General features: G+C 39.5%; 2 protein-coding genes and 1 pseudogene across 2 annotated transcripts; 1 reads left to right on the top strand and 2 right to left on the bottom strand.

The window, feature by feature from the left end:
- Positions 1-11,298: 11,298 nt before the first annotated feature.
- ARMCX5 (armadillo repeat containing X-linked 5) lies at positions 11,299-13,658 on the bottom strand. The gene is given in 3 exon segments (XM_043467599.1): positions 11,299-13,128; positions 13,131-13,289; positions 13,583-13,658. Coding segments are annotated over 3 exon segments (1,737 nt in total). The 3' UTR covers positions 11,299-11,626.
- Positions 13,659-13,855: 197 nt separating this feature from the next.
- LOC122440941 lies at positions 13,856-14,097 on the bottom strand (annotated as a pseudogene).
- A 9,399-nt stretch (positions 14,098-23,496) lies between these two features.
- LOC122440940 (olfactory receptor 7A10-like) lies at positions 23,497-25,094 on the top strand. The gene is made up of 2 exons (XM_043467597.1): positions 23,497-24,423; positions 25,056-25,094. Exons 1-2 carry the CDS (start codon positions 23,500-23,502, stop codon positions 25,092-25,094), a joined length of 963 nt encoding a protein of 320 aa, XP_043323532.1. The 5' UTR covers positions 23,497-23,499.
- The last annotated feature ends 2,339 nt before the right edge of the window (positions 25,095-27,433 follow it).

The following is a 27,433-nucleotide window of genomic DNA, read 5'->3' as shown; positions in this document are numbered from 1 at the left end:
CTCCAATACTTTGGCCACCTCATGCGAAGAGTTGACTCATTGGAAAAGACCCTGATGCTGGGAGGGATTGAGGGCAAGAGGAGAAGGGGATGACAGGGGATGAGATGGCTGGATGGCATTACCGACTCAATGGACATGAGTTTGGGTAAACTCCGGGAGCTGGTGATGGACAGGGAGGCCTGGCGTGCTGTGATTCACAGGGTTGCAAAGAGTCAGACACGAATGAGCCACTGAACTGAACTGAACCCCAGTACTAAATGAAAAGTAAAAAAAAAAAAAAAAAAGATACTTAATTACCCCTTCTCTCTGCCCAGTCCTAGGAGATTAAACTCTTGGGGAGATATAGGAAACGGATGGCCCATCAGTCTCATACACTGTCCTACTTAGCCCTTGCTTGGGACCAATTTGTACTTTCCAAAGGTTTTGCATGCTGGAGGGAAGGGTTTTCAGGGTTCAGTTCAGTTCAGTCACTCAGTCGTGTCCGACTCTTTGCAACCCCACGGACTGCAGCACACCAGGCCCCCTTGTCCATCACCAACTCCCAGAGCTTGCGCAAACTAATGTCCATTGAGTCAGTGATGCCATCAAACCATCCTGTCCTCTGTCATCCCCTTCTCCTCCTGCTTTCAATCTTTCCCAGCATCAGGGTCTTTTCCAATGAGTCAGTTTTTCATATCAGGTGGTGAAAGTACTGGAGCTTCAGCCTCAGCATCAGTTCTTCCAATGAATATTCAGGACAGATTTCCTTTAGGATGGACTGATTTGATTTCCTTGCAGTCCAAGGGACTCTCAAGAGCCTTCTCCAACACCACAGTTTAAAAGCATCAATCCTCAGCACTCAGTTTTCTTTATAGTTCAGCTCTCACATCTGTTGGGAGCCGCCGGGATGCACCCAGTCCGTGACAAGGTCATGGGACGAGAGAGGAACCTGCAAGGCAGCTCTTCCTCACATGGGGCTGCCCCGAGGGCCCAATATGTCCCCTCCGGAGCCACCAGGACGAGAAAGGAACCTGCAAGGCAGCTCTTTCCCTCGAGGTTGTCCCAGGGGCCCGGTATGTCCCATTCTTCCTTCTGTCTTACTGTTCTTGGGCTTTCTATTAATTTTTGGAAATATAATATATAGTAATAAGGCCTCCCTGGAAAAGTCCAAGCCTTTTTGGAAATGCTTATGATTGCTCTGGCTCAGGACATGACCATAAACATCAAGTCAGAAAAGAAAAGGCCACAGGTATAGTTTGGCTGCTTGCTTAAAAGATTATAATGTTCTAGAATAGAAAAGAGTAGAGGTATTTAGATTTAGAAGTAGATATACTGCTTTGGTTTACTTGCTCCTTGGTTGAAAGGGTTTTCACTATTGCTATTTCCTTGCTGTTATTTGTTCATTGTTTCCCTTTCTTTAAACAACATGGGATATTATGGGTATTTTTATAAAATTAGAAAATGGGATATATAGGATTTTAATAGAAGACTTATATTAACCAGCTTTACTGCCATTATCTTACTATTAATAGAGGTGTTTTGCTGCTTTAGAGGTGTTTTTGCTGTTTAATAGTTAGTCATTGTAAATTGAGATTTTGTGGTTTCAGGTAAAGAAAAATATCAGGTTTTTCTCATGGTACCATTTTCAGAAATGTCAAACATGTTACTGTGACCCTTCCCATGTATTGTTTTATTGTCCAAAGAATTTACAGTATACCTGAGACTTATGTAACATTGTTTTTGTTAGAGTGAGAATGTTAGGCCGTTGAGGCAAGAAGATTATGTACGGGACATTTAAGTATAAACCCTGTAATCAGAAATGTTCTAGATGAATGATTAGGGGAAAAACATGGGAAAAAAAATATTGGCAGAAGCACAAACCAATATCTGATGTAATATGTGGTGATTTAAGGGGGAGGTAACATTCATTCTATAAAAACTGAGCTATCCTAAAAATAATTTTAAAAAAAGCTACCTCTTCTACGCAACGTCTCTGTGTGTGTGTGTGTGTCGGTCTTCTTCCTCGCCGACGCCACTTATCCCTTGGGTATTCCTGGTCCCGCCGGGGCTGGACCTCGGTACACATCCATACATGATTACTGGAAAAACCATAGCTTTGACTAGACAGTCGACAAAGTAACGTCTCTGCTCTTTAATATGCTGTCTAGGTTGGTCATAGCCTTTTTTCCAAGGAGCAAGTGTCTTTTAATTTCATGGCTGTAGTCACCATCTGCAGTGATTTCGGAGCCCCTCAAAATAAAGTCTGTCACTGTTTCCATTGTTTTCCCATCTACTTGCCATGAAGTGATGGGACTGGATGCCATGATCTTTGTTTTTTTTGTTTTTTTTTTTTTTAATGATCTTTGTTTTTTGAATGTTAAGTTTTAAGCCAATTTTCATCAAGAGGCTTTCATCAAGAGGCTCTTCAGTTCCTCTTCACTTTCTGCCATAAGGGTGGTGTCATCTGCATATCTGAGATTATTGATATTTCTCCCAGAAATCTTGATTCCAGCCTGTGCTTCATCCAGTCTGTCTTTTTGCATGATGTACTCTGCATATAAGTTAAGTAAGCAGGGTGACAATATACAGCCTTGACGTACTCCTTTGCCTATTTGAAACCAGTCTATTGTTCCATGTCCAGTTCTAGCTGTTATTCTTAACTTACATACAGATCTCTCAACAGTAGATATAATGGTGTTCAGGGTAGCCATCCTGTTACTGAACCAAAGCTGGGTTCTCTTGCTTGCATCCAGAAAAGCCAATCTACTAACCTCAGGTTCAGGTAAAAGAAAGTGCAGACTTTATTTGCAAGGCCAAGCAAGGAGTATAGGCAGCTAAGCTAATGTTCAAATGGCTCAGACCTTCCTGATGGCTTTCCAGGAAATTTCCTAAAGACAGGGTGAGGAAGAGGATTGCGGAGTGCATGATCAGCTGGTGCACAATTCTCTGATTGGTTGGTGGTGAAGTAATCGAGGGTCAGCACCATTAACCTTCTGGTTCCAATCAGTCTTCTGGGCTCTTTGTGCTTGTAGTCAGCATGTAGTTAAATTCTACCATCTGGTGGGGGTTCAAATATGTTCAAAACAACTCAAGCATATGGCTCAGGTTATAGCCAGCATTGGATTGCCCAGGTGGCTCAGTGGTAAGGAATCTGCCTGCCAATGCAGGAGACTCAGGCTCAATCCCTGGGTCAGGAAGATCCACTGGAGAAGGAAATGGCAACCTACTCCAGTATTATTGCCTCGGAAATCCCATGGGCAGAGGAGCCTGATGGGCTACAGTCCACAGGGTTGCAAAATATTCAGACATGACTTAGCAACTAAACAACAACAATCAGCCACTATATTACTGTCAGGGAGTGTTTGACAGGAGGAATCCTATGTGCTGTTTCTCATAAATCCTCTGTTTCTTCTGCCAGAAGCTGGTAGAACTGCATGCAGCTCTCAAGACTGAGGTCATTGTGGGAGACAGGCTTGGGTCTCCTTTAGTAAAACATTCTCTGTAAGACAAAACTGCTTAGTCTCACCCCCCTTTCTTGAGATATGGATTGTCTCCTGACCTTGTGACCATTATTATCCTTTGTTCCCTTGGTAACGGTTACTGTACGTTTGGTTTTCTGATCTTTATCATTATCGAAAGAAATTTCTTGTACTACAGCCTATATATACTCACAGAAAAATCATTAAAGCACCTTTGCTCCACCAGAGCTTGGGTTCCCGTGTCTTTCTTTCTCTCTCTCTCTCTCTCTCTCTCCCTCCCTCCAGCTTTCTCTTTCACTTTCTTATCATCGAATCTGGACCACCAGGTCCCGGTCCATTAAAGGACCCCAACAAGTGGCGCCCAGAACACAGACACTGGTATACATGGCATTTCAGACAGAGTGACTCCAGGCTTATTGAGGTCAGTAAGTACTAAGACACAGGTCAAACAGCTGGAAAGCCCCATCATTTCTCTATTTTACTTCACCATTTGTTTAAAGCTCAGGGACTTTTGGTTTTGCGCCAATGAATAGAGGTTTACTTTCAAACAGCGGTTAAATGTAACCCTTGGTTCCCTGATAAGTGCAGTTTTGATTTAGAAATTTGGCACTGAGTCAAAGAAAATGTTGAATGAGCTGCCAAACAAGGAAAATATATTCCAATTGATTTCTAGCCCCCATGGGCTCTCGTTAAAGCTGTAATTCTGCCATTTCAAGGTAAATTCTAGCCATTCCAATATTTGACAACAGACAGAACACTTATTACATGAATATAAATTAAATGATAAAACTTTACAAAAGGCCCAATTAAAACAACATAAAATATTTCAAAATTTTCTTACTAGCCGTGCCCTGGCTGCTCCAAATGCTCCTCCTCTGCCAATAGGTGCAACTGCAAAAGTCTCTCCTTTGTTGGAACCTAATGAAAGTTATGCTAATTTTTTAGCTATATTAGAAACTGCTATTTCCCGTGCTGTAATCAGAGAAGAAACCAAGAAACAGCTAGAGAAATTACTTGCTTATGAGAATGCAAATCAGAAATGTCAAAGAGCTATCACCGCAATTCATGAGACTGGGACAATTATTGATTATTTGAAGGCTTGTCACAATTTAGGATCAAAAACTAAAAAGATGCAAATACTAGCTGAAACAATGGCTACTACCTTTAAAAAGGGAAATGAAGGATGCTTTACATGTGGAGATAAAAACCATTTAAAAAGGGATTGCCCTAAGAAGGTTAATAAAAAACCTCCAAGAATTCGCCCTCACTGCTGTAGAGGAATGCATTGGGCCAAAGACTGTAAATTTAAATTTGATATTGAAGGAAAACCTATTCCAGAAAACTCCAAACAGGGGACCCCCCCCCCCCAGGTCCCCTACAACAAAAACCAGGGGCAAATTCCATCTTTTCCCTCAAACCCTCAACGTCCAGCAGTGCTGCCATTAATATACCAGCCCTAAATGATTTTTTCCTTTACCCTTAAGCAGTCCCTTCTAGAGTACCTACCGGACTTCTTGGATCCCTGCCCCCACAAACCTTCAGTCTTTTCTTTGGCCGATCTAATTTGGCTTCTAAAGGAATTACTGTTCACCCTGAAATAATTGATTCAAATTATAAAGGAGAGATTCAAATTATGATGTCATCTCAGATTCTATGGCAATTCAAAAAGGGGGACAAAATTGCTCAGTTACTTCTTTTGCCTTACATTTCTATTAACTCCTCTAATAATGTACGGACAGGTGGATTTGGCAGTACAGATCAAAAACAATCCTTATGGACATCATTGGTATCTGAATATGCCCAACCAAATATAAATATCAAAATTAATAGTAAAAGATTTTCTGATCTCCTCGGCACTGGATCTAATATTACTATTATTTCCAAACACTTATGGCCCAAATCCTGGCCTATATAAAAGGTCTCTTGCCAAATTGCAGGATTTTCTCAAACCAAAGTACAAGAAATTTATCAAAATGTTCAAATCTACCCATATGATAGACCAAAAGGTCAATCTACAACATTAAGAGCTTATGTGATAGATGCACCCCTTAACCTAATAGGAAGGGACTTACGTATGCAATGGCAAACTCAGAGATACATTCCACATTTTTCCTAGGGGCCACTGCTCATTTAACAAACAAAACAATTATTAAAATAACTGAGAAAAATGACAAGCCTATTTGGACAGAGCAATGGCCCCTTACGAAAGAAAAATTACAAGCTACTAAAGAACTTATAGACACACAGTTAGAATTGAAACATATTGAGGAATCTTGCTCTTCTTGGAACTCTCCTATTTTTATTATAAAAAAGAAATCTAACAAATGGTGTCTTTTAACAGACCTTAGAAAAGTTAATGCATCTATGAAACCTATGGGTGCATTACAACCAGAGATCCCATCACCTATTACTATTCCTCAAAATTGGCACATTATTATTACTGATTTACAAGATTGCTTTTTTAATATACCTTTACACCCTTTAGACCTCCCAGTCTAAAATTCTCCCAAAATTCACTTTCTCTGTCCCTTATCCTAAACATATCGGGCCTCATAAAAGATTTCAATAGACTATGTTACCTCAAGGTATGCTTAACAGTCCTAGTATTTGTCAAAATTTTGTAGCCAAGCCTTTACTTCCTATGTGACAGCAATTCCCTCATGCATATATCATTAATAATATACTATAGCTACAAAAAGGAGAAATGATATTTTTGACCCTGAATGGCCATGGTAATTCTTTAGACTCCAGAGAAAACTGATTAAAATAAAATCGTTTTTGAAATTGCAAAACTGGTTCTTCTTACACATGCAGTTAGGCAAAGGTTAACTTGTTAAAATACTTTTTTGGAGCTTCAATTCTGCCTGGAAAACAAAAACAGGCCTAAGAAAAAACCTAAAGTTAACTTTTATCATGTCCTTGGGATACACAGCCCACTTTATCTAGGACTCCAGCCATAAACAAATTGGTGGAACTCAAAATAAATAATAAAACAAAAAGGTATTTTAAATTTCAAATGGAAAACTATGTCTATCTATCTAAAATTATCTATGTCTCAATATATGTCCTTGTTTTTGGTAGTTTATTTATTTTTTTTATTTTATTTTATTTTTTATTAGATGGAGGCTAATTACTTCACAACATTTCAGTGGGTTTTGTCATACATTGATATGAATCAGCCATAGATTTACACGTATTCCCCATTTCTTTTTTCTTTTTTTTTTGGTAGTTTATTTTTTTATTTTTATTTTTTTTTATTAGATGGGGGTGTTTTTGGATAATATGAAGTTAATAAACTCTATTTAAATTCAACTTCACATGAACTGAAAAATATTCAATATTAAATATAATGTTTATTTAAATATAAATATAATTTAAATATAATTATTTGTTAATCTAATTAAGACATGTCTTAAGTCATCAACATTATATAATACTTTTATTATGCCTAGGTTTAAGGTAAACTAAATTTGTTAACAAAAGGGTAACTTTATATATATATAAAGTTACATATATATATATATATGTATAATATATATATATATGTATATATATATATATATATATATGTATAAATGAGATGAAAACATTTAGATAACCTCTTAAAAATAATTATATTTTTGATAGAAAAATCTATTATTATAATCTATTATAAATCTAAAACAATCTCTTAGGATTGGGGTAACTTAAGTTTCTGGAGTTTAAGCTAAAAAATAAAAGTTTATTAAATAGCTAGGTCATTTCCAAATGAAGTAAAATTTTAAAACATTAATTACTGAACATTAACTTCCTCGTACAAAAAGTTTTTCTTACAGAAAAACTAAAGAGATTTTAAGCTATTAATAAATATAAATATAAATTTATATAAAAATAAATATGTATATATATTATAATATATAATATGATATAATAAATATATTCACCAATCTGTAAAATACTAACATAAAAGACACTTCATAGTTGCTAAAGAAAAATAAGATATATGCTTTTAATAAAAAGATATAAGAAATGGCAAATAAAATGATGAATACAAAAATATAAACAAAGATTTATGACAAATGAAAGAGAATTTTTTGACACATAGATGTAACTCATTGCCCTGAACTTTCTTCCTCTTCCTTCTTACATGTCTTGATCAATACAAAGTCTTCTTTTCTAGGGACCACACCTCTCCAAGGTGAAACTACACAACATGTTATAACCCACCTATCAACTTACTTTGCAATAATGAGAACACCTAATTCTATAAAAACAGACAATGGCCCTGCCTATATTTCTAAGCAGTTCAAACAATTTTTACACTCATTCTCTATTAAACAGATTACAGATATTCCTTAAAATCCACAAACACAAGACATAATTAAACAAACACATTACACACTATAACTGCAAATAAAAAGTTAAGTAAGAGGAAATACACAGGAACACTTTTATCTTCCTTATCCAGAACAGACTTTACTAGATTCTAATGCAATATATTCTTTAAGCCTATAACTATTATTAATATAGCTTTATTTCTGTTTCCAGTCTGTAAGATTCTTAAAACAAAACAACATCAACTTCAATGCCTGTTTCACAATACAAAACAAAAACAACGTAAAAAAAGACACCATTTGCTGAATAAGTTATTTGTTCCTAAGAATATAAAAAATGCCAAATACTCACCTTCTTTTCAGGTCTGTCTTGAAATCATAATCATCTTCTTTAACACACTGAACAGAGAGATTCAACAGCTGCCAGGCTGCATTTCTTTTCCAAGGACAAGGCCAAATATATTTGGATGTGAGCAACATTTCATTTGTCAAGTTGTTCTGCATCAGCTTTCCAATAATTTCACTTAGGAAAAAAATGTTTGAATGTTTGCTTCTAATCGTTTGCCCCAAATAACACAAACCACTTAGAACACAGTCAGGTCCCATTTCTTTTTATATCAGGAAAAATGTATGTACTGAATGAAGAGAAACTCAACCCATTAATTCAAAACCACAGCCAAATACCAGCCCCAAACAGATTTCTAGATGAATTTTTTCTTTTGGACTGAAATATTTCCTAGGAATGTTTTCATCATTATCGCTTTCCTTTATTTCTATAACTATTATTAATATGGCCTTATTTATTTTAAATTGTTTAAACTTACCACAAGGAGATATTTTGACAAAAGCAGAAAAACATTTTGAAACATTAAACTATGCCTCCCTTCCTTTGCCTATTTGATATCAAGATGTGTTAACTAATCAATGGAAATCTAAGAAACTAATCTTACAGGGAAAGGGGTATGCTTCTATTTCTCCAGATGGATTCAACAAACTCACCTGACTTCCTCTTCAGAAGATTCAACCTAAGGGGGCCCCCAACATTCAGACTAGAGATGAAACAACAAAAACCCCAGGAGGAAAGAATTCCAATACAAGCCATGGCGACTTTAAAAATTTCCAAAAAACGCCATACTTGACATCCCCGACCTTATGATCTCCCTACTTGGGGACAGATAAAAATCCTTACTAATCAAACTGAAAATTTGATTTCTCAACAGGGAATGCCTCAGAATCCTGAAAATATTTTTCTTCGCTATGCTTGCTTTGCCTGCTTTTACTTCCCCCATTCAGGCTGACTTGATTGATCACACTTATTGGGCTTATATACCTAACCCCCCTTTTTTTATTGTAGGTTATAAAATGGACAGATATATGACCAATCATATCCACTAATGACTCAACACATATGCCCCCTCCTTGGAACCTGGAGGGGCCCTCTCATCCTGAAGAAGAAGAAAAACTAATTAATATCTCTCTAGGTTATAAAGTCCTTCCTTTATGGATGGGCCCAACAGAATTATGCATAAACATTAGCCAGCAAACTTGGGCTTTCGCCCTGCCTCCAAAAGAGGACTTTCACATGCTGCTTGGATTACTTACTGCCCTTTCTTTGCCCATGAATCATGTTTATGCTACTGAAACTTTAGGCAAAGAATTGAAGAAAGAACAAAGAACACTATGCAAAGGGTTTACTAACAAGAACTTTAAATATATTCCTGTTCATTGGGACAAATGTCAGGCCAAATCAGAAAAATTAATGTTTATGGCTAATCATACAATTGTTGATTGGAGACCCCATGGTATATAGTTATCTAACTGCTCAGATGATATTAACAGCACTATCTGTGATTATGTTACTCAAGTAGCATGGAAGGTTACTAATACTACAATGGAGCATTACCATGATAGAGGACTTCTTGGATGGCTTGATGGTGGAATGCCCCCTCCAGTCCTCGAATCATTCTTGATAAACAGATTGGGCCTGAACAATGGGACATCTGGAAACTTGCTGCAAACACCGAAGAACTTGGGACTTGGACCGGACATTTCACAGGGACCAATCGTAGCTATAGCAATTATTTCTTTCACTATAATCAATCATATTTTATACAAGCCTATGTTCCACTTCCTTTTGTTGTAGCTATAGGAAATTTACAATTCAATAAGACTTTACATTCTGTAACTTGCATAAATTGTAAATTATATACTTGTCTTAACTCCTCTATTTCCTTGAGAAATGACTCCCTTCTGATTCTTCAATTTTGACATAATCTATGGTTACCAATAAATCTCCAGCAGCCCTGGGAAGAAGGTCCCATGGCTGGACTTGCTTCCCAGTTACTTACTAAATTGCTCCAGCTATCTAAACGATCCATTGGATGGCTGATTTTTTGCATTTTGGGATTAATAGCTATTTGCACCACTGCTGCTGTCACTGCTGTTGTTTTACAAACCTCAATTCAAGCACATAATTTTATCCAAAATTGGACTAAAGATGCTCATACTATGTGGGCCACTCAGGCTCAAATAGATGAGGATATTCAAGATGAAATACAGGAACTATGGACAGCCATCAAATGGGTTGCAGATCAATTATTAGATGTACAAAAACAGGTGATACTAAAATGTGATTAGAATTCTACTCAATTTTGTGTTGCTCCTGTTCAATTCAATAATAATGCCTACAACTGGGAACAAATCAAATTTCACTTACAAAACATACATGATAATGCCTCTCTGAATGCACAATTATTACAAAAAGAAATATTTGAAACCTTTTCTAATAATCTGCCCTCTTCTACTAATTTGGAAACTTTAGCTGAACAACTAGCTGATCAATTATCTAGGCTAGACCCATGCAAATGGTTTCAAAGCATTACTCACAGCATCAGGTCTGGAACTGTAATTTTAGTGATTATCTTGACAATTATATTTGTCATCTACTGTTACCTTATGCAAAGATTGTTAAAACTAAACAAACTCTTATAGTCAGAACTCTTTTTACAAATATTATAAATAAATAAGGAGGAATTTTCAGGGAGTGTTTGATGGGAGGATTCCTATGTGCTATTTCTCATAAATCCTCTGTTCCTTATCAGCTTCTGCCAGAAGTAAGTAGAACTGCTCACAGCTCTCAGGACTGAGGTCATTGTGGGAGACAGGCTTGGGTCTCCTTTAGTAAAACATTCTCTTTAAGAGAAAACTGTTTAGTCTCCCTCTTTTTTTGAGATATGGATTGTCTCCTGACCTTGTGACCATCATTATCGTTTGTTCCCTTGGTAACGGTTACTGTACGTTTGGTTTTCTGATCTTTATCATTATAGAAATTTCTTGTACTATAGCCTATATATACTCACAGAAAAATCATTAAAGCACCTTTGCTCCATCAGAGCTTGGGTCCCCATGTCTTTCTTTCTTTCTCTTTCTCTCTCTCCCCCTCCGGCTCTCTCTTTCACTTTCTTATCATTGACTCCAGACCACCAGGTCCCAGTCCATTAAAGGACCCCAACATATTACTCTTTTTTTTTTCACCAGTTTTAGCATGCAACTTTATTCACATGTAATTGAAGTATTAAATGAATACACTTATGTTAATATAAAGCACAGAAGTATAACTTACTCAGGATGAATAGGTTCATTATCAGGTCATATTGCAAAAATACTAAAAATATCTGAACTTATATGGCACAATGAAAACCAACAAACATTCAAGCTCTCAAGATCATTTGGTATCCATAAAATTAGCTCCTTCAGTCAGCACAGATAGCATAAATACTTAACTTATAAGTTGCATTGGTTTCATATTACAACACCAAAAAAACTGCTAAAGGTTTTCTGAGAACATACAGCTATTCAGAGTTTGAGTATTAATCTTATAACTTTATCTCTCACCTCAGGATCACTGTGCCCTGCTAAGTCTTGTAGTTTCTGACCAAACTCTTTTGCTCCCTGAAATATGGAAATAAGTTCAAATTTTGTGAACTCTTCCTTGCTAAATAGCTTCACCTTCTTTTTAAATTGGAAATTTATGTTCTCAAATATTTCAGTGATATTAAGAATATTGGCCTTTGACTCATTTTTGTTAAAGGGCGCACGCAATGATGACAACACTTTGGCACAGATCAGTTCTCTTGTATTGGCTTGATTTTTAGACAAGTGCAAACCCACTTTTAAAACATAAAACTTGGTTTTGACACTTCCCTTGTTTAACAAAGTGAGGAAATCTGGAATGTAATTGACAATTATATGGTGGTACTCAAAGTTTACACTCAGCTGCACTAATAATTTTAGTCCAGACAGTTGCACAGGGGAGTTCAAAGGATAAAAGATTATGTCGTTACTAATTTGATTTATGTACAACTCTCCTATTTGTGGTTCTCCAGAAGGCTCAGAGTTGTCATCCACCATATTTAAAGTTCTAGGGTGTTCTTTAATATTGGGATTATTGACCAAGTTTTCAATCCTAACAATAATACCTACATCATGAATTATATCTTGGGTAAATGGATAAGCAGGACTGACACCCATTATCATTGTAGCTATGTCATGAATGAAAGGATCCCTAGTTAACTTAAGTAGGGCAACAAGTTTATCAAACTCTTTAGGCTCTAAACTAAAAACATGTGATTTGCAGTGACAGGTTTTTGGATTGGGCCTATACTTTTCCCTATACTTAACCTGCTTTTTGAGCTCAGCTAAGGTCTGAAAGTAAGGCCCATCATAGGGTGGGATTTTGGTCAGAGGTCGAATCCCTAGAGGAGTTTCAATCAAGGTATCAACCAGAGTCCAATTCCCTCCTGGAGGTAAGGATTGCTCCCCTCCATCTACTGGAACTAGGACAGAAAACCTGGCTCTTGACCATGCTTTTGCTTTTTGCTTTATAGTAAGTTCAGGTTTGGGTGTAGGCTTAGGCTTTTCCTGGATTTTAGCTGGAGGCTTATACACTTGAAATGGGTTGTCTTCTTTAGGCCAGAACCAGGATCCTACACTAGGCTCTTCTCCAGTCCAAAACCAAGAACAGACATTTTCCTCATTCTCATCTCGGAACTGAGTTACAGTACCAGCTCTGTCCCCAAACTTCAACTTGATGCTGGCCTCGCTCCTTCTCTGGGACCTGGACCCAATGTTGTCTTTGGAACCGATATTGGCTTCACTTCCTGCACCTGCCTTCACTTTATAACTGGTCACAGCACTGAGCCTGCACATAGGCATGGCCTTTGACTTGGTTTGGGACACTACACTAGGTTCTGTCAGAGGGGTTGCCTTGGTCTCAGCCATGACTCTAGTCTTAGTCTTAGATTCCATCTTGCTCACTTGCCTTGTCATAGCCATGGCCTCAGCATAGGTCACTGTGTCCTGGCCACTGCTCCATCCCCAGCCTTGGCCTGGGTCACCAGTCCCGTTTTCAGTTCTGCCTCAGCCACTGCCTTGGCTTGGATCTTAGCCTTGGCTTTAGTGTTGGCAGGGAAACGGATGCCAGCTTTCAGGCCAACCCCAGCCCCTCCTCTGCCCTTGCCTCAGTACGGAAGTCAGTCACGATCCAAGTTACAGGCAAGGCCAAGTTATATATCCCCACCCCTGTCTCAGCCTTGACTGAGGGTCTCTCCCAGGTTGGTGTTTTCATACAAAGTCCAGTTGTCACTCAGCCCCCTTTCGATCTACAGGCTCTCAGTGATATAAACAACGCGCAGGGGAAGCTCACTCAGGGAAGGGAAGGATGGCTGTGTGCCTGATCACAGCCCTGTGGAGGGTGGTGGTCTTCAGCCACTCCAAGGCCACCAGATCAGCCACTGAAGTTGGACCTCTGACACCCGTATCCACACTCCCAAGCAGTGCCCGCCCCTTCATTGACCTGCTCCGCTTGGATGAGACGTAGTTTTCTCATTTCCTTGCCTCGAGGGGGTGCAGACACTTTATCAGATGAAGGTCCGCAATTGGCATACGATTGTCACTTTTTGGTATTTCCTTCTTGTCCCCAGGACACCTCAGGGACCCGCTCCTAGTAAATCTTTAACAGCCACCATTTCCTCCGCAAACTTTGTCTCGCCTCATCCCAAGAAACAACACGGACAACCAGAGTTGCTAAAGGGCTTTACGGAAGAGGAGCGATACCACGCTTTGCATAGCGCCGCTCCTTCCTCTTCCCAACATATTACTCCTTGTTCCAGGTTCTTTCTTTGCAGATTTTTCTTTCTTGGTTCAGGTTCAGGTTTTGGAGAAGCAGGTTTCGCTGAGAACCTGGCAAACTGTCTGCTGGGCCCCCGTTCAGTTGCTTTGGATCCATCCTTGCCCTTTGTATTCTCTGGGGATTTTCTCTTTGGCATAATGGCTATGTCCCTATGCTCAGGCAGCTAAAAAGTAAAGCAGTGCACTGGAACTGCTGACACTGCTGCTAAATAATGCTGCCCCCACAGCTGCTCAGGCCCCTTGAAATCCTTTTAAAGGTGTATTTTCAGGATTCATCAATTCTATGTAGGTATATGCCCCAAAACATTGGAGGCAGGAATTCAAACAGATTCTTGCACACCAATGTTCAGAGCAGCATTAATCACAAGAGCCAAAAGATAAAAACAACCCATGTGTCCATCAATAATGTAAGAATAAGCAAAATGGGATATACACACACAATGGAATATTATTCAATCTTAAAACAGAATGAAATTTTGATAGGTGTTGCAGCATGGTTGAATTTTGAAAACATTATACTAAGTGAAATGTTTATCATTAAATAGTTTAATGTCAGACATAAAAGGATAAATGTTATATGATTTCATTTACATGATATATCTAGAATAGGCAAATTCATAGAGACAAAAGGTAGAAATGAGGTTTTCAGGGTCTGATCAGAGAGAAGAATGGGGAGTTGCTGTTTAATGAATTTACAGCTTCTGTTTGGATGATGAAAATGTTCTGGAAATAGATGGAGGTAATGGTTGCACAACATTGTGAATGTACTCAATGCCACAGAACTTTTACACATAAGAATGGTTAAAATGATGAACTTCATTATATATACACACATACAATATAAAATATACAACATGAATATTGTATATACTGTATGTTGTTGTTCATTCACTAAGTGGTATCTGACTGTTTGCAAACCCATGAACTGCAGCATTCCAGGCTTCCCTGTCCTTCCCCATCTCTTGGGGTTTGCTCAAACTCATATCCATTGAATTTGTGATGCCATCCAACCCTCTCATCCTCTGTTGGCCTCTTCTCCTCCTGCCCTCACTCTTTCCCAGTATCAGGGTCTCTTCCAATGAGTTGGCTGTTCCCATCAGGTGGCCAAAGTATTGGAGCTTCAGCATCAGTCCTTCCAGTGAATATTCAGGACTGATTTCCTTTAGGATGGACTGGTTTGATCTCCTTGTTGTCCAAGGGACTCTCAAGAATCTTCTCCAGCACCACAGTTCAAAAGCATCAATTTTTTGGCTCTCAGTCTTCTTTATGGTCCAAATCTCACATCTGTACATGACTACTGGAAAAACCATAGCTTTGACTATATGGACATTGTTGGCAAAGTGATGTCTTCTCTTTTTATTTTTATTTTTTATTTATTTATTTATTTATTTTTATTAGTTGGAGGCTAATTACTTCACAACATTTCAGTGGGTTTTGTCATACATTGATATGAATCAGCCATAGATTTACACGTATTCCCCATCCCGATCCCCCCTCCCACCTCCTTCTCCACCCGATTCCTCTGGGTCTTCCCAGTGCACCAGGCCCGAGCACTTGTCTCATGCATCCCACCTGGGCTGGTGATCTGTTTCACCATAGATAGTATACATGCTGTTCTTTTGAAATATCCCACCCTCACATTCTCCCACAGAGTTCAAAAGTCTGTTCTGTATTTCTGTGTCTCTTTTTCTGTTTTGCATATAGGGTTATCGTTACCATCTTTCTAAATTCCATATATATGTGTTAGTATGCTGTAATGTTCTTTATCTTTCTGGCTTACTTCACTCTGTATAAGGGGCTCCATTTTCATCCATGATGTCTCCTCTTTTTAATACGCTGTCTAGGTTTGTCATAGCTTTTCTACCAAGAAGCAAATGTCTTTTAATTTCATGTCTGCAGTCACTATCCATAGTGATTTTGGAGCCCAAGAAAATAAAATCTGCAACTATCCACTTTTCCCCCATCTATTTGCCATAAAGTGAGGGTACCGGATGCCATGATCCCAGTTTTTTGAATATTGAGTTTTGAGCCAGCTTTTTTACTCTTCTCTTTCACTCTCATCAAGAGGCTCTTTAGTTCTTCTTTGCTTTCTGCCACAAAAGTGGTATCATCCACATATCTGAGGTTGTTGATATTTCTCCTGGCAATGTTGATCCAGCTTGTGAGTCTATATGCAATAAACATAAAATAAAGTAAAACTATTGTTGTTCAGTCACTAAATAGTGTTTGACTCTTTGTGACCCCATGGACTGCAGCATGCCAGGCTTCCCTTTCCTTCACTATCTCCTGGAGTTTACACAAACTTATGTCCATTGATTCAGTGATACCATCCAACCATCTTATCCTCTGTCTTCCCCATCTCCTCCTGCCCTCAATCTTTCCCAGCATCAGGATCTTTTCCAATGAGTTAGTTCTTCCCATCAGGTGGCCAAATTATTGTAGCTCCAGCTTTAGCATCAGGCCTTCCAGTGAATATTCAGGGTTGATTTCCTTTAGGATTGACTGGTTTGATATCCTTGCAGTCCAAGGGACTCTCAAGAGTCTTATCCAGCAGCACAGTTCAAAAGCATCAATTCTTTGGCACTCAGCTTTCTTTGCCATCCAACTCTCACAAGCATTGTAATTTTCTTTCAAAAGTAACCCCTCAGTTAGGACTTCTCTGGTGATTCAGTGGTTAAGAATCCACTTTGCAATTCAGGGAATACAGGATAGATCCCTGATAGGGGAACTAGGATGCATGTGTCATGTGGGTGCAACTAAGCCCCCATGCGACAACTACTGAGCCCTTGAGTTCTGGAGCCCCAGCACTACAATTAGAGCATCTGTGGGCTGCAACGAAGATCCCATGTGCCACAGCTAAGGCTCGATGCAAGGAAATAAGTAAATATTTTTAAAAAGCAAATTCTCAAACTCTTTTCCTGGATATGTTGAGTAGGTAAGTCTGGGATAAGATGGGAAGCTATATATTAACAAAAACCTCAGTCAATGGGATTTTTTTTCACTGTCGACACTTCATTTCATTTTCTACCAGTCTCTTCTCTATACATACACATTTTTTTTTACATACACACACATATATACCCACAAGTAGTATAATTTTGTGCCTATGTTTGTGTAAGTTTTCTTCCTTTCCATTAGTTTTATGGTAGTTTGGATAATACTCAAATTATGCAACATTACCCCAGGACAATGGTTCTCAAAAGATTGTCGTGGGGACTGACAAAATTTGGAAACTTTAAAAAATCCAAACTATTAGAGCCAAGCCCCAAACTTGTTGTTGTTGTTTAGTCCCTAAGTTGTGTCCAACTCTCATGTAACTTCATGGACTTCAGCCCACCAGGCTTCTCTGTCCATGGGATTTCCCAGGAAACAGTACTGGAGTGGATTGGCATTTCCTTCTCCAGTGGATTCCTGACCCAGGGACTGAACTTGAGTCTCCTGCACTGGCAGGTGGCTACTTTACCACTGAGCCACCTGAAAAACTCAAGCACAAATCTACTGAGGCAGAAATTTGGGGGTAGGACTCAGCAGTGTGTGGTGTAACACATTCTCAAGATAATTTTGGTGCAGGCTTACGTTTGAGAACTACCCTAGTAGTTCTCAATAGACAAAGGGGTCTGGGGCCCTTTGGTACTCTGCAATCTTTCTAATGTGGAAGTTACAAATCCAAAATGCTGACACTTGTCTCAAAGAGGAGACTGAAGGGAGACCAGAGTGATTCTTCACAGAATAAACAGACCCAGAATAGAGGAATCACAGGTAGACCCTCTGCAAGTCTCACAGGGACAAGGAATTGGGCAGGTCAGAGATCCTTTCCTGTGTGCTCCTTGTCCTTGAGGAGTCAGACTGAACAGGGAATGGAAGATCCATTGATCAATTTGTCTAACAAGCTTCAGAGGGTATTCAGTCTCTAGGGGCACAAAAGTTGTAACACATCAACTTATAGTCACCAAGGCCTCCATGTGCCAGACCAAAGACACTCAATGCCTTCTCCAGGAGAAATCAACCAGACCCCAAAGCATGTGCCTGGCCTTATATCCTTTTTTTTTTTCTTTTGGTGGGACAGACCTTTTTCCTTCATCATCCACACTCCACGAGAGAACAGGATTCAGGAAAGTTGGCCCCTGTGGTGGTCCCATATTGGCAAGCCTGCATATCCCAGTAAGTGTTGTGGGAAATAGAAAAAACAGGTGATTGAGTGGAAAGGGCACTGGCCTATTAAGCACAAGGCAAAGAAAACCCTATGATGTCTGTGGAGAAATAGCTCTAGAGGGTAATTCTTGGGAAGGTGAATGGCTGCACTACTTGTGTGAAGTTGCCAAACAGAGTGAGATTTCACCTCAGCTATATATATGGAGTTTATATATACAGTTTATATGTATTTATATACAGTTATATATACAGCCTGCCAGGCTCCTCTGTCCATGGGATTCTCTAGGCAAGAATACTAGAGTGGATTCCATGCCTTCCTCCAGGGGTTCTTCCCAACCCAGGGATTGAACCCGCATCTCTTACATCTCATTGGGAGGCAGGTTATTTACCACTAGCACTACCTGGGAAAGTACTATCCTCTATGGTGTTCATAAATACTTATAAGAAGAGAAAAATTGCACCAAGATGTTTGTGTATAATCCTGAAAGGATGAGGATCACCCATGAGGTAATGCTGAGAAGATGGAGAGAGGGGGCATTTGTCCAGTGTCTGCCTACCCCTTGACTCTTTCCTTTCCAGCTCCTTAGGCCCTATAAGGAGAGGTAAAGGAATGAGTGTCTTTATCCTCTTACCTGCCATTGCTCAGCTGGCTCAGTGGTAAAGAATCCACCTGTAATGCAGGAAACACAGGAGAGGAGGGATCGATCCCTGAGTTGGCAAGATCCCCTGGAGGAGGAAATGGCAAGCCACTTCAGTATGCTTGCTGGGAAAACACCCCATTTGCAGAGAAGCCTGGAAGGCTATACAGTCCACTGGGTCACAAAGAGTCGAAAGGCTAAGCTCTCACACACACACCATTGTTCTGTCCTGGAAGGAGGTCTTCAAGTGTTTGAGGGCAGAGCACAAAAAAGAAAGGATCTCCTCATTCAGAGGTAAAAGGTACTTAGAAAAAGTGAAAGGACTCAGAATATAAATGTTGAAGGAATTCCAGAAAGGGAAATCAGAAGATGATGAGTATCCTTACTTATTATCACAGAAAAATAGCTGTGTGATAATTCATCCTTTGTGAAATCTATTGCAAATGTGTAATTTCCCTATTTAGTCTCTCAGTTAACTTCTGTTTGTGCCTTTAGATAATTAGGACAGGAAATCAGGGACACATATGTTGGTATTTCAGATAAAGACTGTAGAAAAGCAATTGCTGATACTTTCCTGGGTAAAGACCCTGGGTGATAAAATGGACAAACAACAGGGTCCTACTGTACAGCACAGAGAACTATATTCAATATCCTGTGATAAACCATAATGGAAAAGGATATAGAAAAGAATGTAAATATATATATAAATGAATCACTTTTCTCTACAACAGAAATTAACACAGCATTTTAAATCAAATCTACTTCAACAAAAAATTAAAACTGAAAAGAAGAATGATCCTAGGTGAAAGAATAAGTAAATATCATGGTCAGAGGAAATGTACTATTGTTGGGACTAGGGATGGTTCAACATTGGGATTGAGCATGTTGTCCATTTAATTTAATTTATTTTTGTCTATGCGGGGTCTTTGTGGCTGTGCAGGCTTTTTTCTCTGATTGCAATGAGCAGGGGGTATTCTTTAGTTGTGGTGCATGGGTTTCTTAATGTGGTGGCTTCTTCTGTTGCAGAACATGAGCTCTAGGTGCTCAGTAGTTGCTGTTTCCAGGTTCTACAGCGTGGGCTCTGTAGCTGTGGTGATGGGCTTAGTTGCTCCACTGCATGTGGAATCTTCCCAGACCAGGGATAGAACTCTTGTCTCCTGCATTGGCAGGAAGATTGATTACAACTGAGCCAGCAGGGAAGTCTGGACTTGGTTATTCAATGTGCAGAAACTTTATGTTCCTTTTCTGTCTCTCTTTCTATCTCTCTTCTATTAATATTAATATCTTATTTCTTTTATCTTCTTTCCACATAGTAACTTCCTTGAAGGCAAGAGTTGTTGAAGGCTTGGGGGTCATAGACACCCAGAGATTTTGATAAGCAACAATGGAGAAATACTGGTTTGTACACTCACCTACTCATTAATTCACTTGCTGTAGTCATTTGGAGGGCCCCTGTGTGCTAAGAACTCTGCGAGAGATTTGCGATCCCAACCCAGTGATGGAACCCTCATCTTTTACATATGCTGCATTGGCAGGCAGGTTCTTTATCACCAGTGCCACCTGGGAAGCCCGCAATAGATCAGTAGGGGACAAAATTACTTTCCTCTCTTTCAAGGTAGTTGATCCATTAACTTGCACAGCACACTCCAGGGAATACCTAGAATCTCAGGCATTCTCATATATTCTCTACTACTCTGCTGAATAAAGCAAGTTGGAATGCAAGCAAACAATCCACATTTACTAAAAGTCAAGGGAATCTTTTTACAAATTATCATACTTCAAATATGAGTCATGAAAACTGGACTGCCTTTCAATTGATCAGAAGCCACTATAGACAATTAAAAGCTGCCCACCTCCCCAAAAGAGTCAGATTGAATGAAGATATTCATATATAGTAAAACAATTTGCACATGATACAGTCATTTTTATCTTTCCAAAGACACTATCTGCCTTGAGTTATTTTTAATTATTGACTGACAAAAAAATAATTATTGACTGACAATGGACATATAACACTATATTATTTTCAGATGTACACCATAAGGATTCAATATTTGAAGACATTCAATACTCAATATTTCAAAATGATCACAACAAGCCATTTAAGACCAAATCACAAGATCACAAACTCAAGAAAAAGATTACAAAGTTTTTTCTTGTGATGAGAACTTTTAAGTTCTACTCTCTTAGCAGCTTTCAAATATGCAAATAGTCCCCATATTATACAGTAAAACTCCATGGCTTACCTATTTCATAACTGGAAGTTTGCACATTTGGACCCCCTTCACCCATTTGACCCATCATTCATCCTCCTAAGGAAACTTAGGGGACTTGGATTTTAATACCTAAGGAGACTGACAGTGAGGACAGTCAATGGTGGTCCTTTTCCTTTGTAATTAGGGGCATTACACTATAGCAAGTGTGCAGAAAGACTTGTAAAAGGAAAACAGAACACTGACAGTCATTGTGTTGTTCAGTCAATAAGTGGTGTCCGACTCTTTGTGACCCCATGGACTGCAGCATGCCAGGCTTCCCTGTTCTTCAGTATCAATCATTGTATGATCTTATGTTATCCGTAATTGCTGGTTATAGGATCTATTATTTGGGTACAGGACCCTGAGGACCAGGGGTGGTGAGAATCAGAGGGCAGGTGGGCTCTAGATGAGTGTCTTCATCTTCTTAGCTCCATTCTAAGCATCACTTTAATGTGGGTGCCACATAAGACTCATCCTTTCAGAATAATATGTAAATATCCTGGTGCAACTTCTTTCCTCCCAATATTTAATGAGCACCACAGAGAACAAAATTTTGTTTGTGACCATTCTAGTATCTAATGGTACTGAAATGGTTTTTGATGGACACATTTTCCTTGGACATTTAAACCAGTCCCTTACCTTCCCAGGTGAAGGGTGTTTCATCACGTGACAAATGTCCAGGAAGCATATAGCCCTGTTTCTATGAGATAATGATAGTCTTGGTATTTGTTGTTGTTTGGACAATCAGTCATGTCCAGCTCTTTGTGACCCCATGGACTGCAGCATGCCAGGCTTCCTTGTCCTTCACCATCTCCTGAAGTTTTCTCAAACTCATGTCCATTGAGTCAATAATGCTCTCTAACCATCTCATCCTGTACCGCTCCTTTCTCCTCCTGCCCTCAATGTCCTTGTTATACCAGGCATTAAACATTTGTAGGTGAAACTTGCTCAGTTGTGTCCGACTTTGCAACACCATGGAATTCTCTAGGCCAGAATACTGGAATGGAAGGTTTTCCCTTCTCCAGGGGATCTCCCCGACCCAGGGGTGAACCCAGGTCTCCCACATTGCAGGTGGATTCTTTACTAGCTGAGCACAAGGGAAGCCCAAGAATACTGGAGTGGGTAGCCTATCCCTTCTCCAGCAGATCTTCCCAACCCAGGAATAGAACCGGGGTCTCCTGCACTGCAGGCGGATTCTTTACCAACTGAACTATCAGGGAAGCCCCTAAACATTTGTAAATGTGTTTTATTATTTAGTGAAAATATTTTCTTCATTTTTCCATGAGAAATAGACCTTAATTCTACTCATCCCACAATTCTCTGACCAGATAGTTGAGATGTTCTCTCAAATTTTGTTACCTCTGAGACATGGTTATCTGACTCCTTTCTGTGTCCCAGACAAGGCAAATAACCTAGAACAAGTTACTGTACTTCACCAGGCCTCATGTTCCACTTTTGCTTTAGAGCAAGAATGAACCACTTATCTCTAAGTTTCAAAGTTGCCCTTAACTTATAATTATTTTTTTTTTTAGAAAATGTGCTTATTTATTTTTCTCTACACTAGGTATTTGGTACTGCATAGGGCTTTCTCTAGTTGCAGAGAGTGGGCTTCTTATTGTGGTGGCTTCTCTTGTGGAGCGCCAGTTCTAGGGCATGAGGGCTTCAGCAGTTGTGGCACATGGGCTTAGTTGTGCTGCAGCATGTGAGATCTTCTTGGACCAGAGATCAAACTCATGTTCCCTGCATTGGCAGGTGAATTCTTATCCACTGGACCACCAGGGAAGTCTTGCACTAACTTTTTAGATTTGATATCCTAAGCCAGAGATAGAGGCTTCCCTGGTGACTCAGTGGTGAAGAATCTGCCTGCAATGCAGCAGACGTGGTTTTGATCCCTGCATCAGGAAGAGACTCTGGAGAAGGAAATGACCACCCATTACAGTATTCTTGCCTGGAAAATTCAATGGACAGAGGAGCCTGGTGGGCTGCAGTCCATGGAGTTGCAAAAAGTCAGATAAGCCTTAGTGACTGACCAACAACAACAAGCCAGATTCAAGAGGATGGATGTGTATTCCAAAGGTCAGTGGACAGTGGTTGAAATGCTGCATAGACAAATAACAATATAGGATTCTGAAGCTTTGTCATATTAATGCTCTTATACCCAATCCTTCACTTTAAGAAATTAAAGAAGTAGAGAGACTCTATGGGCTTCCCTGGTGGCTCAGACAGTAAAGAATCTGCCGGCAATGCAGGAAACCTGGGTTCGACCCCTGGGCTAGGAAGATCCCCTGGAGAAGGGATAGGCTACCCACTCCAGTATTCTGGCCTGGAGAACTCCACCTACAGAGGAGCCTGGTGGGCTACAGTCCACAGGATCACAAAGAGTCGGACATGACTGAGCAAATAACGCACAAACACAGAGACTCTAGAGTCGGTCCAGTGGTTATTTCATGTTTTTTTCCCCCTTCTTCAATCGTCTAGATGATGCATCAGCAACATGGAACCAGGAAATCAAACACGTGTTTTAGAATTTTTACTCCTGGGATTTTCCCAAGACTCAGAGGAGCAACACATCTTATTTGAGCTATTTCTATCTGTGTTTGTGGTCACTGTCCTTGGGAACCTGCTCATCATCCTGGCTATCAGCTCAGACTCCCAACTCCACACCCCCATGTACTTCTTCCTCTGCAACCTGTCCTTTGCCGATGTCTGTTTCACTTCCACCACAGTCCCAAAGATGCTGGTGAACATCCAGACACAGAGCAAATCCATCAGCTATGCAGGCTGCATCACACAGATGTGTCTTTTCATGGTTTTTGGAGGTGTGGACACTTTTCTGCTGACTGTGATGGCCTATGACCACTTTGTGGCCATCTGTCACCCCCTACACTACACAGTCATCATGAACCCTTGCCTCTGTGGCCTGCTGGTTCTGGTGTCTTGGTTCACCAGCTTGTCACACTCCCTGATCCAGAGTTTGTTGATGTTGCGGCTGTCCTTCTGTACCAACTGGGTCATTCCACACTTTTATTGTGAACTTGCTCAGGTCCTCACACTTGCCTGCTCAGACACACTCATCAATTACATCCTGCTGTATATGGTGATTGGCTTTCTCGGCATTGTCCCCTTCTCAGGGATCCTTTTCTCCTACACCTGCATTGTCTCCTCCATTCTGAGAATCCCATCAGCTCATGGGAAATATAAGGCATTTTCTACCTGTGCGTCTCACCTGTCCGTGGTTTCTTTGTTCTATGGGACAGGCCTTGGTGTGTATCTCAGTTCTGATTCATCTTCCTGGAGAGGCATGATCGCCTCGGTGATGTACACTGTGGTCACCCCCATGTTGAACCCGTTCATCTACAGCCTGAGGAACGGGGACATCAAGAGGGCTCTACAAAAAGTCTTTGTAAGAACACTCTGTGTTCAGTGATGAGAATACTGATCCAAGGGTTTTGAGCTGACAGTTGTAGCAGTAGTTGGCTAAAGAAATCCTGCTTTTTTCTTGTGTGTGATTTGAATAAACATATATTTTATTTAAGCAGAGCGTATACATTTTAATGCAAATATCTTGCATTCAGCTCATTAAACAATTTCAGAATTGTCTTAGAAACACATTTCATGAACTTAGAATATCAACTATTATTTTATAATTTTGCATACATAGAGAAAGTGCTTTTTAATGACCACTGATTGAATTTTAGAATGTAGACCTATGCTTAATTGCTCAACAGCTTGCATTTACTCAGTATATTATATTGTCATTCAAGTGTTTGAAATCCTGCCTCTTGTAAAAGATTTTTATTAGAGTATGGTTGATTCACAATGTTCTGCTAGTTTCTGCTATACAGCTAAGTGAATCAGTTGTATGTATGTCCACACTTTTTCAGATTCTTCTCCCACACAGGTGATTACAGGATATTGAGTAGGGTGCCTAGTGCTATTCAGTAGGTCCTTACTAGTTATCTATTTTATACATAGCAGTGTATGTATGTTAATTCCAGTCTCCTGATTTATCACTACCTCCACCCCCCACATTTCCCTTTGGTAACCAAGAGGTTGACTTTGAGATCTGTGAGTCTTTCTGTTTTATGAGTTTGTTTGTATCATTTTTATTGGGTTCCACATGTAAGTGATACTAATGATATTTGTCTGACTTACTTCACTTAGTTTGATAATTTCTGGGTCCATCTATGTTCCTGCAAATGGCATTATTTTGTTCTTTTTTCATAGCTGAGTAATATTCCACTGTCTATATGTACACATCTTCATTCATTCCTCTGTTGAAGGACATTTAGGTTACTTCCATGTCTTGGCTTTTGTGAATAGTGTTGCAATAAACATTGAACTGTATGTATCTTTTTGAATTATGATTTTCAGTGGTTATATGCCAAGGAGTGGGATTGTGGGATCATATATTCTACATGAACTTCTTTTTTTTTTTTTTTACTTTTTCTTTTTTTTTTTAACTTTTTCTTTTTTTTTCTTAAATTTTTTTTCCATTTATTTTTATTAGTTGTAGGCTAATTACTTTACAATATTGTAGTGGTTTATGCCATACATTGACATGAATCAGCCATGGATTTACATGTATTCCCCATCCCGATTTCCACTCTCGCCTCCCTCCCCACCCCATCCCTCTGGGTCTTCCCAGTGCACCAGCCCCGAGCACTTGTCTCATGCATCCAACCTGGACTGGTGATCAGTTCTAATGAGACGGATGAAACTGGAGCCCATTATATAGAGTGAAGTAAGCCAGAAAGATAAGGGCCAATACATGAACTTCTATATTTCGTTTTTTAAGGAATCTCCATAGTGGCGGTACCAATTTACATTCCCACCAACAGTATAGGAGGGTACCCTTTTCTCCACACTCTCTCCAACAAGAAATCTTGTCTCTTAGTCACATCAAGTTTTGTTTCTCATCCATTCTCTGCAAGTGACTTGCCTGGTGAGAACTTTGTCTTCACCTCTTACAGTGATGACTATTAACCTCAGTCCTACTCTCTGCATCCCTCCTTTTACTTATCCATCACTGTAAATTGGATTGGATTTCCAGTTCTCCAGGTTGACACCAGCCACTTCAAGTACAGACTCAGAATAGTTGATTAAGAGTTATGAAATAGTGCTTGTTATCAATACCATTGCTAGTTCTTACCAAATTCATTTATTCAACAGGACTTAATGAGTGGTGTTCAATGTGCCAGGCTGATGCAAATATCCAGAACACAGAAGTGAAGGGAGGGAAAAAAAGACAAAAATCTTTGCCCTCATGGAGCTTAAATCCTGGATTTCAGCATTTATCAGATCATGCTCTATGTCAAACAGAAAATACACTGACAAATAGATTATTTATTTGATTTTCAGCATGGCTGAACTTTTCTATGTATATTTAGTATGTTTCCAAAATAAGGTATGAACATGTATCACTAGAGACAAAAATACTGCAAGGCCAAGAATATTAGAACAATATTAGGTAATAAATTGTTGGATCTAGTTGCCTCGTTCTACAGGTGAATTTACTGAGGTTGAAACACAAGATCCAGATGGCGGCAAAATCTGGCTGAAAGAGGACATATGTCCAGGTATTGTGCCAGGACAGAGTGCTGGATTAGAATTCAAGAGAGTAGGAATTGAATCACAGAATTGCCACCCTGGACATATGTGATACTGAACAGCTTCAGGGGGTACAGAATATGTTCAAACAACTAGATGTCTTGATGAATGTTTATTTTCCCATCTTCTTCACCATAAAGAAATTGGATGGGACTTTCTTTGGTGGTTCAGTGACTGAGAGTCTACCTGCCATTGGAGGGGACATGGGTTTGATCCCTGGTCCAATAAGATTCCACATGCCATGGAGCAACTAAGCTTGTGCACCACAAGTACTGTGGCTATGGTCTAGAAGCCATGAGCCACAGCTACTGAAGCCCATCCACACTAGAGCCTGTAGTCCACAACAAGAGAAGTCACCACGAGGAGAAGCCCACACTTATCACTACTCTTGCAACTAGAGAGTAGCCCCTGCTTGCCACAGTTAGAGAAAGTGCACATGCAATAAGGAAGATCTAGCACAACCAAAAAGAAATATAAATAAATAAATATTTTAAAAAAATTAGATGATGCATTAAGTCTTTGAATGTTCGTGTTTGCCAAGGCACTGCAGGCAGGGAAGGCAAACATAAACACATAAAAAGAATCACTGCTCACACCAGGACTGGAGTCCAGTTGAATCAACTGGTCACCAGGTTATGTCCTTGAAGAATGTTCTCATTTTGAAGAACAAGAATGGGCTTCCAAAAGGGCAGGGGGGCTCATCTCCTACTTAATCCGTTTAATTTCTAGTCTTTGAGACTGAAAAATGGGGTTGGGTCTGGAAACTGGGAAAAGAATCATGATTTTCAATTGTGGGAACTGACTTTTTAAAAAAATTT

The sequence above is a fragment of the Cervus canadensis genome, chromosome 4 (genome assembly GCF_019320065.1).
Source record: "Cervus canadensis isolate Bull #8, Minnesota chromosome 4, ASM1932006v1, whole genome shotgun sequence".
Classification (NCBI taxonomy): Eukaryota; Metazoa; Chordata; class Mammalia; order Artiodactyla; family Cervidae; genus Cervus; species Cervus canadensis.
This window is presented reverse-complemented; position numbering and strand designations above follow the sequence as displayed.

Coding starts and splice junctions, on each gene's coding strand:
- LOC122440940 (XM_043467597.1), top strand. CDS start 23,500: ATGGAACCAGGAAATCAAACACGTGTTTTAGAATTTTTACTCCTGGGA. Junction 24,424..25,055: donor TCTTTGTAAGAACACTCTGT/GTTCAGTGATGA, acceptor TTGGTAACCAAG/AGGTTGACTTTGAGATCTGT.